This window comes from Sinocyclocheilus rhinocerous, unplaced genomic scaffold, assembly GCF_001515625.1.
Source record: "Sinocyclocheilus rhinocerous isolate Xijiao unplaced genomic scaffold, SAMN03320098_v1.1 scaffold161, whole genome shotgun sequence".
Classification (NCBI taxonomy): Eukaryota; Metazoa; Chordata; class Actinopteri; order Cypriniformes; family Cyprinidae; genus Sinocyclocheilus; species Sinocyclocheilus rhinocerous.
In genome coordinates this window covers 475,992-490,285 of record NW_015627226.1, presented here as the reverse complement: position 1 = coordinate 490,285, position 14,294 = coordinate 475,992, and the positions used below count along the sequence as shown (strand labels likewise).

Here is a 14,294-nt window from a genome sequence, read left to right as displayed (position 1 = left end):
ATATATATATATTGCATCAAACAATAAACATATGGAAAAGACAGAACAGATAGAGCCTCTACAGGAATAAAATGACATCAATTCTGCATGTAAAGTTTCACGAAAGAAATTAATTAAAATAAATCAATAATAAAATGCTAATAAATATAAAACGAAAAAGGATAACATTATAAAACACATATAAAGGACAACGTATGCATCAGTGTTATTACAATATATATATTATTAATTCTAATCCACCTAAGAGATTTAAGAAATGCATCAACAGGCTGCAAATAAGACAATTTTTGCTTATAAATGAAAAATTTCCCAAACAAAATAAAAAAAGGAACATTGCAATTCACTGAAGTAGTAGTTTTACTTTAATAGTAACAGGTTATATGTCTTAACTGAAAGGATCTAGAAGAATCAAGGTGCTTGCCTATATGAAGATATGAACTATTACAAAAGTTTTAAGTTTTGTCACATTGAAAAAATGAATGGATCAGTGTCTCATCCATAATTCCACAAAATGAGCAAGAACTGTCAACATCCATATATTTTGCCACAGTATCATTCACAGGATATATTTTTGTAAGATCTTAAAATGAACTTCTTTTGTCTTATTGGGAACGCAATATTTGTGAGGTAACAACACAATAAAGGAGTTGTTCTCAATGTGCTTCACAGCTGTGACATCATGGATTACGTGTAGGTCAGAGTCCCGCCCCCTGTTTCAGGATTGCCCCGCCCACATTTCTCCCTGTATCTGTCCTCTCAGCTCCAGTATGGAGTGGTGCTTGTTTACCACAGACAGTGTGAATTTTTGTTAGGTTGGTGTGCTAAAACTACAAAACATGTTTTGTTGTAGTCAAAAATATACATTCAGAAGATTTATAAGTAATTCTTAAGGGCGAAAAACTTCATCTAATTTTCTCCTCCAATTTCAAAATCGACTGACATCGTTGTTTTTACCTTTTTTTTGTAAAGGGCGTTTGACTTTCTTTGCACGTTCGCTTTGTAAACGCTGCTTCCGCCTACATCACACGTGACCTTTCCAACATGACTACGAAATACGTGAAGTCGAGCTAGTGCGCGACTAGCATTTGTGGTTAAAAAGTATATACATTTTTATTTATTTTAGAAAATGGCTAGATAAGACCCTTATTCCTCGGCTGGGATCGTGTAAAGCCCTTTGAAGCTGCACTGAAACTGCAATTTGGACCTTCAACCCGTTGATCCCCATTGAAGTCCATTATATGGAGAAATATCCTCGAGTGTTTTCCTCAAAAACCTTAATTTCTTTGCGAATGAAGACAGAAAGACATGAACATCTCGGATGACATGGGGGTGAGTAAATTATCAGGACATTTTTATTCTGGAAGTGAACTAATCCTTTAAGGCATACGTTCAATATGTCTGTACAATAGTAATATATTTCTGTCACAATTTCTTCAAGTTAAACCATACTTTTATTTTGATGGGTTCCTGATATTTTTCTCAAAATATCTCGCATCAGATCTTTTTTTCAGCACTGCAGAAATCATAGGACCCTTGTAATATTTTATTATTATTTTATATTTTTTTGCTTTGTCCATTTCAGTGGCATGTGACTATAGACAGATATAATATCTAAAAGTATTTTTGTTCTTCTGTTGAAGGCCGCAGGTTGTTATTGAAGATTTGGTGACCTTTCACTCTCTGCTGCCCCCTCAGGCCAGCTGTAGAATTGTTGCCCAAATGTTTTGGAGATTGCTAGGTAAGATTGTGGCAGAGGATTTACCATCCTATTTTGCCTGATTCTTGTTAGTGAAAACAAAATTAATAAAATGAAATTATGAAATTGGGATTTTGCTGTAAAAAATGGGCAATGGGACTTTTCACAGTGGGAAGACTGACTTATAGCCCACCTACTAAAAATCAAATGTATTTTTAACAGAAACATGCAAAGACTTAAAGAGAAAAATAATTAAACTTGTCAGGTAAAGGTGATATATGCCGCCCCATTCCACTTCAGCTGCTATCTGACTACCCATGAGCCTCCTCACCTGCTAGCAGCAAATAATGGTGTGAGATTGAACACCACATTGAACAAAAATGTATGCAATCAAATTCTCCCCAGTGCTTAACTTATTGAAAAATGCAATCATCCAGGGAGTGATGCTGTCTTGTCTTGTTCGTCTTGTGTTTACAGAGCAAATAGCCGCAGGACAGGTCACAGTGCGACAGGACGAGCCGTATGGTGACCTCATCATTTCACAGCCATAGATCGATGAGGACTGATGAGGACTTTCCAGTGTTTACAGACAAAACCGGTATGAGGATACATATTCACATGACTTATTAAATCAGTGTTCCGGTTTATGAATTTTTAAACAACTGAAACGTCTTTAGTTTAACACAAAATTAACACGTTTGTCATTGTTATTTTTATATTGTATTTTGTACTCTATGAAAAGATGTTTTTTTAATCATTAAAATAACTTAAGATTATTTCATGCAATGTTTTCTATATTATTCTAATGACACAATTTTTATGACAGTATTTCTGTTTTTACTATAATATGAAATATTGTTCTCTGTGTTAACATGATGAATCTATTTTACGTACATTAGGTTTTACTGTTCCACCTTTAATATTTATCTATTTCTTAGAATATAGCACATATGAAAGCTGCATTGTTGCTAGTTTTAATCAATAAATTTTATATTGTGTTGTTTATTTTTTCAAAAACATTGTTAAAGTGCTCATAACTATATCTTATTTCACCATTTTGAACTCATGTAAATGTGATATAGCATGAAGCTTCATACAAAAAAAAGTGTTCTTCTTTTATTACAAACTCTTATCTTTACAGGTTCATCTCAACAACACAACAGTGCAATCAATATATGTTTATCAGTCTGCTTACCGCAAATTAGTTTTGGCACAAAGTACATTAGGCACTAGGTTTACCACAAATACCAGCGTAGACAGAAGTGAATATGCTTAAATACATTTCAAGTTATTTCACATACCTTCGTTATCGATCTGGACAATCAACTTTCTCATAAATATCAAAATCACAATTCAGTTTAACCTTTGAACACTCACATAGAAATGAACATTTTCCTACTACAATGTCATAGATCTAACAGTGCAAAAGTCCAGAGACATTATGCTAAACCCAGGGAACTGTATTAAAAAAAATAAATAAATAAATAAATAAAATAAAAAATGTTTTGGAAAATAATTCCCCTGAAAAGAAAAAAAAGTGCAGTACTATCTGTTTGTGTAGATTCAAGAAATTTTAGACCTTTACAATAAAATGTTATATAAAAGTTAAGGTGCGGACATATTAGCAAAATTTGTTGGACAAAAAAAGTTTGAACCTGCTGTGAAATCTGCAAGGGGAATATCTTTCGCCTTCCAAAATCCTTTCGAAATGACTGAATTTCACCTGTGAAAATTTGCTGAATGACAGTAAATGTGACCGCATCTTAAGAGTTTAGGTTTAGGGTCATAGTGTCATAATATTGAGCAATTCCTTAAGAACAAATATAGCGTCTAATAAAGGGGGGAAAAAACAAGCAAATGATCTCCAGCAAATGCTCTAAAATGTGAATGGTTTCTTCTACAGGTCATGTTTGTTATAGTTTCTCTCCATGTTTGTTGAGAATCTTAAGATGAATAAAAGTATATGAGTTCTGTTTTCTTGAAATTCAAACATTCTCTTCTAACTAAACACCTGTTTTATTAAGAAACTGCATTTTTTTTTTTAACAGAGAATAAGATTGATTTTATAAAACCCATATTTTATATTAATGGTATAGAATAATATAGTAAAATAATTTAATTTTTTTATTCCAATATTACGGAACCACATTTTAGCATCGAAGCCTCCTGAGAATCACCAAAACCCATAATCCGAGATCAGTTGAGAAAGCCATCTTTCAGGGGATTTGCACCAATAACAAAACTGGTTGCCTGAGGAATCAGATAATGAAATGGTGCAGTTCACTTTTGCTATTATAGGGCTGCACGATTTTTGCTAAAACGTGAATCACGATTTTTCTCCATGGGAATTGAGATCACGATTCTCACACGATTCTCATTTTTTCAACCAAAACATTTATTGTGCTCAAGTAAAAAAATAAAAAATAAAAAAAAAATGCTGTCTACACAGGACTTTCAGTTATAATAAAGTGCTGGACTTAAAAGTAACAAAACATAAGAAATAAAACAATGATTTTAGACCCCTTAAAAGCTGTAAGCAGAATAACTTAAAAGCTGTAAGCAGTTGAATAGAATGTTGACAATAATAAATATTTATGTGATGAAAATAATAAATAAAAAACTAATAAATAGCACTTGTGCTTTGTGTGGTCTGGCGGCTGGTATTTTGAGGTGTGGATCCCTTATCACTCATGGCTAACTCGTACTGTATTTTGTGCTGACGTTTGAGGTAGGGATGCTCTGATCCGGATTTATGCAACCAATAACGACTAGCTTTCTTGTCATTATGATCAGCCAATACCGATTCTGATCATTTAAGCTTTATACAAGTGATATGCAAGCTCCCTGTTGACTGTCACTGTTAACCTTTTTTTACTGATAAAATAATACCAAAGATGTTCGTATTATTTACAGTAATATTGGATATTGTTGATTTAATTGAGAAATAAGCACAACGAATATTCATTTTACAATGAACATTTTAATAGGCCTTTAAAAACTGAGCTTACACAAAACACTATCCATATTAGGATACTTTGGCTTATTAAAGAGCATACAAAGTGATGTTAAACTGAATATAATTGTAACCCACAAGGCGAAGGCTGTCAGTCAGTGCAGTAACATTGTTACGCCAATAGGTGGCGGCAAGGGACTGTCTTTATGAGTAAAGCAATAAGCCCCAAGAAGCCGTGATTTACAGTGAATTTATAACAACTAAGGGGCGTTGTTAGGCACGAAGCGGAGTGAAGCTATGGTATAAACCCCCTTAGCTGTTATAAATGCACTGTAAACCACGGCTTCACGGGGCTTATTGCTTTTATAAAACGGTTATTCCATATATGTAGTAAGGTTTCACAAAATAAAACAGAGCAAATAAAGTGTAATGATATTAATAAAAACGGTATTCTTCCACCAAACAATGTAGTTCCTCAGAAACAGTTGTGGTTGCAATAAAGTGGTTGCCAAGCAACACACAAAGTAAACAAAGGTGTATGTTTGTAGAGTAATTTACAACAGCTTTTGAACATGGCACAACCAATCAGAATCAAGGACCGGAACTATCCATTTTATAATCATCATTAAACACCACCTCACAAGCGTCAATCGACCAGCAACACATTACCTTAGTAACGCTGAAGCTGATATTTCACTTCATAGAGATGTGGGAAATACCCTTAAACATTGAAAGTGTACTACGACAAATATATCGCTTTCATCTTCTGACAACTGATATTTTTGGTAGAAACTGATATTTTTCATCTATAAGTGTTTTGTTTTACACTGTGTGATTGTGACCAATAAGTCTGACTGATAGCATCTTGGATTGTTGTAAAGTAAATAAGTGAATGCAGTGTGATCTGAATGGAGGGACAAACATGCAAGTGAATCGCTGTCATTTAGAAATGAGATCACATTTATGTATGAATCGAGATCGTGATTTTTTATTTATTTATTTATTTATTTTTTGATTAATCGTGCAGCCCTGATTGCTAATAGGTGTATCTTGACAAAGGCGTGTCTTCTAGAAGATCATCCTGCAGAAAAGCACATCAGGTTTTTATTTTTGAGGTCAGCACTTGAATTGTCAAATTTGATCGTTATCAGTGTTGCCACCACATTTGCAAAAAACATCACAATTAGCATTATCATGTAAATTAGAAGTCGACTGATAGTGGATTTTACCAATAACGATAACTGGCTGGACCACACTGGCCGATAACGATCGTTTTTTAAAATGGATAATGAATGAGAACAAACATAATATTCCAAGTAAAATAGCACTGAACCTTAAACAAAAATATTTATTAGTAAATGAAATTAACAATCTAACAATGAACAATACTTCTACACCATTTATTATCCTTAGTTAATGTTACAAATGTACTGGTAAAGTGTTACCTTTTCAAATAAAAATAAATATCTACAAATATCTAATAAGTCCATAGCATTGAGATTAGATACATATGCATATTGTATGTATACTCTCCCACTTTATTTGTTTCTCTGCTTGACTTTTATCTAATAAAAATAACAAAATATGTATTACAGTGACGATAATTTTTTTTTGATTAGTCAGACGTCACTAGCTTTAAATATGCAACTTTGCTGGATATTAGATGCATAACAAACAAACTCAACGAGGCGTCATTGATTCTGCCTCTGGAGGCGGCTCTCGTTCTGTATAATGACAGTGGACCTTCTCAGTTGTTCCAGCAATGGATGCAACCTGAAAAAACTATCGCTATTGTTCCAGCAGTCAGTTATCGGTGCCAATTAATCGGCAAAACGGATCAATCGTTCGACCTCTAATGGAAATCTATAAACCTTTCAAAGGTCTCAATTTTAAGTATCACAACTTGCTGCCCAAATGCAAGACTCACCATAGGAAGGTCTTGAAGCCGGTGGAATTCTGGATGCTCACTCCGCTGACGGAACCTGAGGAAGAGGACGGCTGAGACCATGGCAGTGCAAATAATGAAAACGGTGACCAGAGCAGCGAGCAGGGGGTCCAGGGGCGATGTAGGGTGGTGGGGAACCTTCCCTGACTCTAGAAGATTGATGAATTGAGCGGAATCTGATTATCACTATCACAGGAACCAATAAAAGTGAAGGAACATCATGTACAGAGCACAGAAGTAAATGCAGATGGAAAAATAATGAAATTATCATGTCATGGTGCTTACTAGACCTCGACAGCAAGACCAAAGACACAACTCAAACAAATGTACTCCCTCTCATACTTAAAGGTTCACTCAAAAATAAAAAGTGCTTGTTGTCAGGCATGTACGGTTGAGCTTCCGTTTACCATATTTGATGTCATTTATGTGCGTTGATCAACATTTATATAAAAGTCTAAATTAAATCTTTTCTAGAGATGTCCAGAGCTGATCTCAAGGATCAGGATCGGGGCCGATGAAGCATTTTTTTTAACTGATCGGTATCGGCTCTCCTAAGCCCGATCCTTATTTTACATCAGCTGTCATGTCTGTGTCGTGCTGAAGGTGGTGCTATGCACCTTCCAGTAGGTTTGCCAGCTGTCATTAAAAGGAAAATAAGATACTCAAATGTGCGTGCATGACGAGCAAAAACCAATGAAGTCACTCAAAATTAATTAATTTACCGCTTACTTTTATCTGCCGTCAGACTATCTGAGACGTCATAACGCGTTGCTATGGGTTGCATCTTGATTCAGACTTGACTGACAGACTGGCATTCGGACACCACAAGCATCATGCTTCCTAACCTTATCTCCACTTTTTTCCCTTTATGTTGCAATTATTCTGCTTATTGTTCATATTAAATACAAGAGGTTTATATCAGTAGTCCTATATTCATAAATGTTACCACACAGTCTGTTTACAACGTCTACTAATGTAACATGTTTACATCTACAGTGTGTGTATACAAGTATCGGATTGAGACTTGGCAGATACTCAATATTCAATGACTTGGATTTGATCGGTGGCACAGAAAAACTGATCAAGACATCCCTAAGCTCACATCACATAAATCGATTGCCTTTTCAGAAGACTTGGATTAAACCACTTGATTCATATGGATTACTTCTAAAATGAACCTTTGAAGCTTTACATTTTCGGTTGCATGGACTTTAAATGGAGGGACACAAAAATGATGAAAAATATAAAAAATATCTTATTTTGTGTACTGTAGCTGAACGAGAAAGTCTTTTGGATGATGAGCAAATAATGAAAGAATGTTCATTTTTGGGTGAATTATCCCTTTAACGTAAATGGCAGGAAAACATTTGCTATCCACACACCTTGATCCCCCACATCCAGTTCAGAAGATTCATCCTGGTCTTCCAAAGGAGCAGGTCCAGTGACCTTTGAACTGCTGGTCAGGGCGATCTGAGATGTCTGAGGGCAAGTGGTGGTGAATGGTGGAGCTGTTTGTGTTGTCTGGATCACACTGCTGGCTGAAGAAGAGACAGTCTGAGGTCCTTCACTTGGACTGATGGATGTTGCAAGAGCTGTGGTGGCTACTGAATCTGAAACGGTGCTCTTCAAAAAAGAAATTGACGGGCTGCTAGCAGAAGAACCTGCAGGAGAAAAACAGGCATAGAAAGACAAGCTTTGAACAACAAACGAAGAAAGGAAAGTAAGATTTAAGAAGCATATTAGAACAAGAGTGTGAGTGTGCTTGTCTGTGCAAAACTCTCTGCCACAATGCCAGGGTGCAAACAAGAGCGTGTGCAGTGCTGACTTCATGAAAAGTTCACGATATTAACACTGACAACAAAGTTGAATCTAATTAGCACTTTATAGGAGGACAGATAGATAGATAGATAGAGAAGGATGGATGCATATACGATTGGATTTTGTCCCATAATTTGTTCCATTTGTTGTGTGTTCTGGGTGGTCTCGGGTCTCTGCTTCAGTGTAAGTCTATGGTATTTTTTTACCCATTTTACTGTCTGCCAGGCAAAAACTTTTTTGAAGTTGTTTTGTAACAGTCATACTTAAGGTCTGGCATACGTGCAGTTAACCAATAAGTAGATATTCAACTGCCCTAAATATAGCTGTGTTTCCAGTGAAATGACAGTATGCAAGAGGGATTATTTACAAACACAGTTGTGTTCCAAAATGTTACACCCACGACCAGCCATTATTTACGGACAGACATTTGATCAAGTGGGTGGAATGTGGCACTTTCCCAGAGAGTCTCACGAGTTCAGTCTGGATTCAGTCACATTAAGCCCAGTGTTTTATCTTTAAAGTGAAACAAAGTGATGCACACCCACATGAAAGCACTCACACTAGAAGACAAACGCAAATGCAAATGTCAGTGCATGATATCTGAAGCATCGTGTTCAACTTCTACAACAATATGAGAGCAATGCCACCATCTAGGCTAGGTGTATAAGGAATTAAAAGCTCAGCCGAGTACTGAGGAGTCAGACCATGCAGTGCCTTGTATGTTAACATTAGAACTTTAAAATCAATACGGAATCTAACTGGGAGCCAATGCAACAGTTCCAAAACAGGAGTTATATGATCAACAACCCAGGCCCCTGACAGAATTCTAGCTGCTGAATTTTGTAAATACTGTAGTTTGTTAATACAAGATTTAGAGACTCCAATAAGAAGGTTGTTACAATAATCTAGACGAGAAAAGACAAAATAATTAATTAACCTTTCAGCAACAGAGAAAGACAGCAAAGGTCGTAGCCGTGCAATATTTCTAAGATGAAAGAACGAGATCTTAACAGTGTTCAGCACGAAAGGCTCGAACAACAAGCTGGGATTGAAAATAACACCCAGATTTTTTTATTTACTTTGTAACTCCAGAGCAACACCGTCAACAGACAAAGCTAAAGATTCAGCATTACGCAATTTATGGGGAGAGCCAAGAAGCATAACTTCTGTTTTGGAACTATTCAAACACAAGAAATTGGTATGTGGGGGCGTGTTAGAACCAGCCGTTTTAGGTAGGTGTGGCTGACTCTGAACTTTTATAAAGAATATCTCTTTGGATTTGAGACTTTAGTCTTTGCAACTTTACAGATCTTCTTTATGCACCAAGAGCTTGTAACACTCCAAAGAGAAAGGATCAGATGGCATCATATGACCCCTTTATTAAGTATCTAATTAGCACTTAAGGGGGAAATGCGAATAAATACAAATTAGAGACCAAACATATTTCAGTTACAAAAATATTTCGCAGATGAACTGCTGTTTTTTTTTCCTATTCCCAAATATATTGTTACTATTTTAATCTTTCAATCTTTGCGGTATTGTAACATGTAAATTGTCAAAGATGACATACTTTTCAAAGGAAGAGTAGATAGATAGATAGATAGATAGATAGATATTGTATAGAGATAGACAGATGGCTAGAAGGATGGATGATTGGATTTTGTCCCATAATTTGTTCCATAGGCTAAACAATGTCATTTCAAACAGATAAGACGTATATAAATCACTAGTGATTAATCAGAAAGAAGAAGAAGAAAAAAAAACATGCGAGTAAGACAAAGCCTGCAGATAGGCTACTGTAACATTATAGAATCACGTTGCTGTATTCATGCTAAAATCAAGCAAATCATAAGCCATGCGCTTACCTTTGATGACAGACGAATGCAGAACCATCGCAGTCCATATAATAAAAGCGCTTTGAGCCCTCATGTTAGATAAAGCGACTCGAGCGAGCGCGCGCAGACACCGTGCAGATTCGCTCTGTGATTCCCGGGATGATCTTTCCGTTAGATGACAGCGGACATCATCGGAGCTAAAAATATCCCGAGGGCTCTGGGCTTCGACAGCGGGGTGTGGTTAAGCGCAGCCTACAGTCTAAACGACAGCTAAAGAGAGCAAAAGGCTTCGGGCTATTAGACCGTCTGAATCGAATGTGAAGGAGCCGAATGATTTGAGAGTGAAGTGAATGAAGTGTGGCGTCAGTCCCGTCCGCTCTTATTTAGTGCTGCTACCCACGTGTGCGCCGGTGGACCATCCCGTTAGATCTGCCCCCCGCACACATGACCTGACAGGACTCCAAAAACACCCCCTCACACATTACCACTGAGTACTGACTGTCACACAAGAATAGGACATAAGGAACTTCATGAGGATTGAGAATGGAGGCAGTGAATGCGGACGACTTCACAGTGGAGGCAGTGGAGAGGGTGAGTAGAATGTGATATGCTGGATGGCCAAACTGACTCACAGCAACACAATAACACGTCACTCGACCATTTGTATTTGAGAGTAGGCCTGCTTGACAAACGGTGACTAATAACAAAACCTTAGCATTTCACCTAAATGTTAAAATATAAAGTTAAAGGGAACTTGTAGCCTATATTTTAGGTGCTGCTACTGGTCATCATTTAGTTTTTCACTATTGCAGTTCCTGGTATTTGGGGTCTGAGTGACCATAATAGTAGCTCATTGAAAATACTTAAAGGGGTCATATGATGCGATTTCAATTTTTCCTTTCCGATTAGTTTTGTAAAAATCGACGCGTTTCAAAAAGGCGGGGCATAGAGGAGAAACAATAATCTACAGTATGTGGAAAATAATGTGTTTTTTTAACTTTAAACCGCATAAACACATTTCATCACACCAAATACACAAAATAATGTTCTTTTTAGCAGCATCATATGACCCCTTTAACACCAAAGCATCAGGTTAAAAATGTGATGTTTTTTTTTTTCTCTAATTTTATGAGAACTTGCTAAAAAAATAACATACATCGTAATAACACACAAAGACCCCAGATATAAAACATGAAAAAAAGCAATGCTAATATTGTTTTACTGCAGATACACTCCTATCAGTTTATATAGATTTTTTTATTGTATTGTTCTATAATGTGCTTTTGCCCAAACAAAAACAACACTACTTGGATGGATACCTGGTAAATTACTTAAATAAATAAATAAATAAATAAAAATAATATATATTTTTTAGCTTACTAGGTTTTGATTGGGCCAGATAAACTTATTAAAATTATTTAAAGAATAAAAACAAATCTAATTGCTATTATTATTTTCACACATATATCAGTAAGGTGTGAGTAAAATTTGAAAATAAAAAAGCAGATGAAATTGTATTATCTGAGTCGTGTTGAAATAGCAGTAAATTAATTTTCAGAAGTTTTTTTTTTTGCCCATTTAAGGGTTAAGTGGCATAAGGATTGCCTTAGAAGGCTACTACTAACTACTAGAAGCCTACTAGATAATTTAGTAACTGACATACCAGAATACAACGAAAATCCAATAGATTTTAAATAGATTTAAAATGTCTCATTTTAGAGTTAAATGCCATGACCAAACCACTCAAATACGAGGTGAAAATCACAACATTACAAAATTTGAAGCAATTTATTATCTGAAAATCTGAAAAAAAAAGTAATAAAAAAAAAGTAAGAAAGAAAAAAAAAATCTAAATTATCCCTACATAGAAGTACAATCTCACAAATCATTGTGAACAACATAATTGAAATAAAAATGATGGATAAATATAAAACTGTTGATTTAAAGTGATAGTTCACCCAAAAATAAAAATTACACCATGGTTTACTCACCCTCAAGCCATCCTAGGTGTATATGACTTTCTTCTTTCAGAGCAATATAATTGGAATTATAGTAAAAATGTCCTGGCTCTTCCAAGCTTTATAATGGCAGTAAATTGGTGTTGAGATTTTGAAGTCCATTAAAGTACATCCATCCATCATAAAAAGTGCTCCACACGGCTCCGGGAGGTTAATAAAGGCCTTCTGAAGTGAATCGATGCATTTGTGTAAGAAAAATATCCATATTTAAAACTTTATAAACTGTAATCTCTAGCTTCCATTAACTGTCGTACGGGCATTCATCATGAGAGAGTGGCGTTTCAGCGGAATTGTGTTCTGTGACAGCGGAATTGATTTATGGAGTAAATCATGGGGTAATTTTCATTTTTGGGTGAACTATCCCTTTAAAGAAAGAGAGAGAGAGAAACAATATATCTGACATTTATTGAGAAATATGCATATATAGCAGAGGGAAAGAGCTCTTTTAATTATTTTTATTCTCTGATTGGTGGCATTCTTTGATCGGTGCATTATGGGTAATGTAGTTTTTCATCAAGAATTCCGCTGTTGAATATGATAATTTAAAGAAAAGTTGAAATAATATGTGCTGATGGCTTTAACAGAAGTATACCATTGATCAACAACCGAGCTCATGATACCTCTATCTTTAAAAGTCAATAAAGTATCATTAAAAATCAGCTCCCCTATGGAGAAAATGAACTGGATTTTTACTTCTGAAACCCAACTTTTCCACTCTATTACTATAAAAGGACAATAAGATGACTGGAAAACTGCATTGACCAATCAGAAGCCAGGACTAAACTATCCATTTTATACTATTATTGAAAATTGTATTTAAGGGTTTTGGTGGAATATCATATATCACGCATAACACGCCTGTCACTGCTTGATGTTTCATGAAGTGTGTGAATAACAGTTACTTTGTGCCTACTCTCTGCTTTTCTAAAGAGACACTTAAGGGTGAGATTTATTGCTAACACTTGAGTTGAAAGAAATGTGTGATAGCCATGCATTTTAACAAGCCATTTATTTTTTCTTTAAGAGCAGTTAAATCAAACTACCATTGTTTGGAGATGTAAAACCGAGAGCTAATTCAATAGAAGTAAAATTCATCAGCTCCACTAAGGGCTGATGGCAAGTGGTAGCCTTTCGTTTGGAGAATGCTGTCCCTGAGGCCTCTATTCCTTCATATTCCCATAATTCCACTAACAGCTGAGTAAAGCCACACAAGTCTGAAGGTGTTTGGTCTTGTACAGTTCAGAACAAAATAGAAGCCTCTGTAAGTGGAAAGTAACTTGATATCCTCAGTAAGCTGTGCTAGTCTAATAATAGCTGTCAGCATGTGGGGGATTTGGTGGCTGGTTTATGTTCTGCTTCCCCATTGTGTCCTGTGATTTCAGTTTCATCTTATCTGTGCATTATTAATACTCAATCAATATGTACATATACAATCAAAATTTCAATCATTCCTTATTATTAACATTTTTTATGTTTTTGAAATAAGTCTCTTGTGTTCACCAGGACAGCATTTATTTGATAACAAAATGCAGTAAAAACTGTAATATATTATTGCAGTTTAAAGGTGGCATATCATGAAAATCGGACTTTTCCAGGTTTTAAGTGCTATAATCAGGTCCCCCGTACATCTACAAACAAAGGAAACGTGAAAAAGATTAACCCAGTCACTTTGCTCTGGTAAGCCTTTTTCTGCAAGCGTCTGAAAAAACGAGCACGTCTGAACAGCCAGCGAAGGATCTAACGCAACTGTTTTGAATGAGCGCACATTTTTTTAACAACCAAAAAGTGGCTGTTTCGTTGTCTGTTGAGGAAGTACAGACGTTCCTCTCATTGATAGCAGAGGATCGGATTCAGCAAGAGCTTGATGGGGCGACGCGGAATGGAAAAGTTTTTCAGGAGTCACGGCAGTATAGGCGGCGCAACTAACGACATGTGAATAATCCCGCCCACTCAAAAGCGATACTAAACTGCAGTGGAAGCGCAAACCGAGGCGAGCCGAGCCGTGCCGTGCCATACTGAGCCGTGCCGC

At 35.9% G+C, this 14,294-nt stretch overlaps 2 protein-coding genes across 2 annotated transcripts in view; one reads left to right on the top strand and one right to left on the bottom strand.

The window, feature by feature from the left end:
* Window positions 1-5,228: 5,228 nt before the first annotated feature.
* LOC107722404 (uncharacterized) lies at window positions 5,229-10,305 on the bottom strand. Its single transcript, XM_016530765.1, has 6 exons — window positions 10,278-10,305; window positions 9,492-9,527; window positions 9,350-9,397; window positions 7,977-8,255; window positions 6,577-6,743; window positions 5,229-5,730 (listed from the first exon to the last, which is right to left on the bottom strand). Exons 1-6 carry the CDS (start codon window positions 10,303-10,305, stop codon window positions 5,686-5,688), a joined length of 603 nt encoding a protein of 200 aa, XP_016386251.1. The 3' UTR covers window positions 5,229-5,685.
* LOC107722396 (importin-13-like) overlaps window positions 10,272-14,294 on the top strand; it is a 26,797-nt gene continuing 22,774 nt past the window's right edge. Inside the window, exon 1 of the mRNA XM_016530753.1 lies at window positions 10,272-10,838. Coding sequence (XP_016386239.1) covers window positions 10,791-10,838 — 48 coding nt within the window. The 5' untranslated portion in view covers window positions 10,272-10,790. The remainder of the gene's footprint in view (window positions 10,839-14,294) is intronic.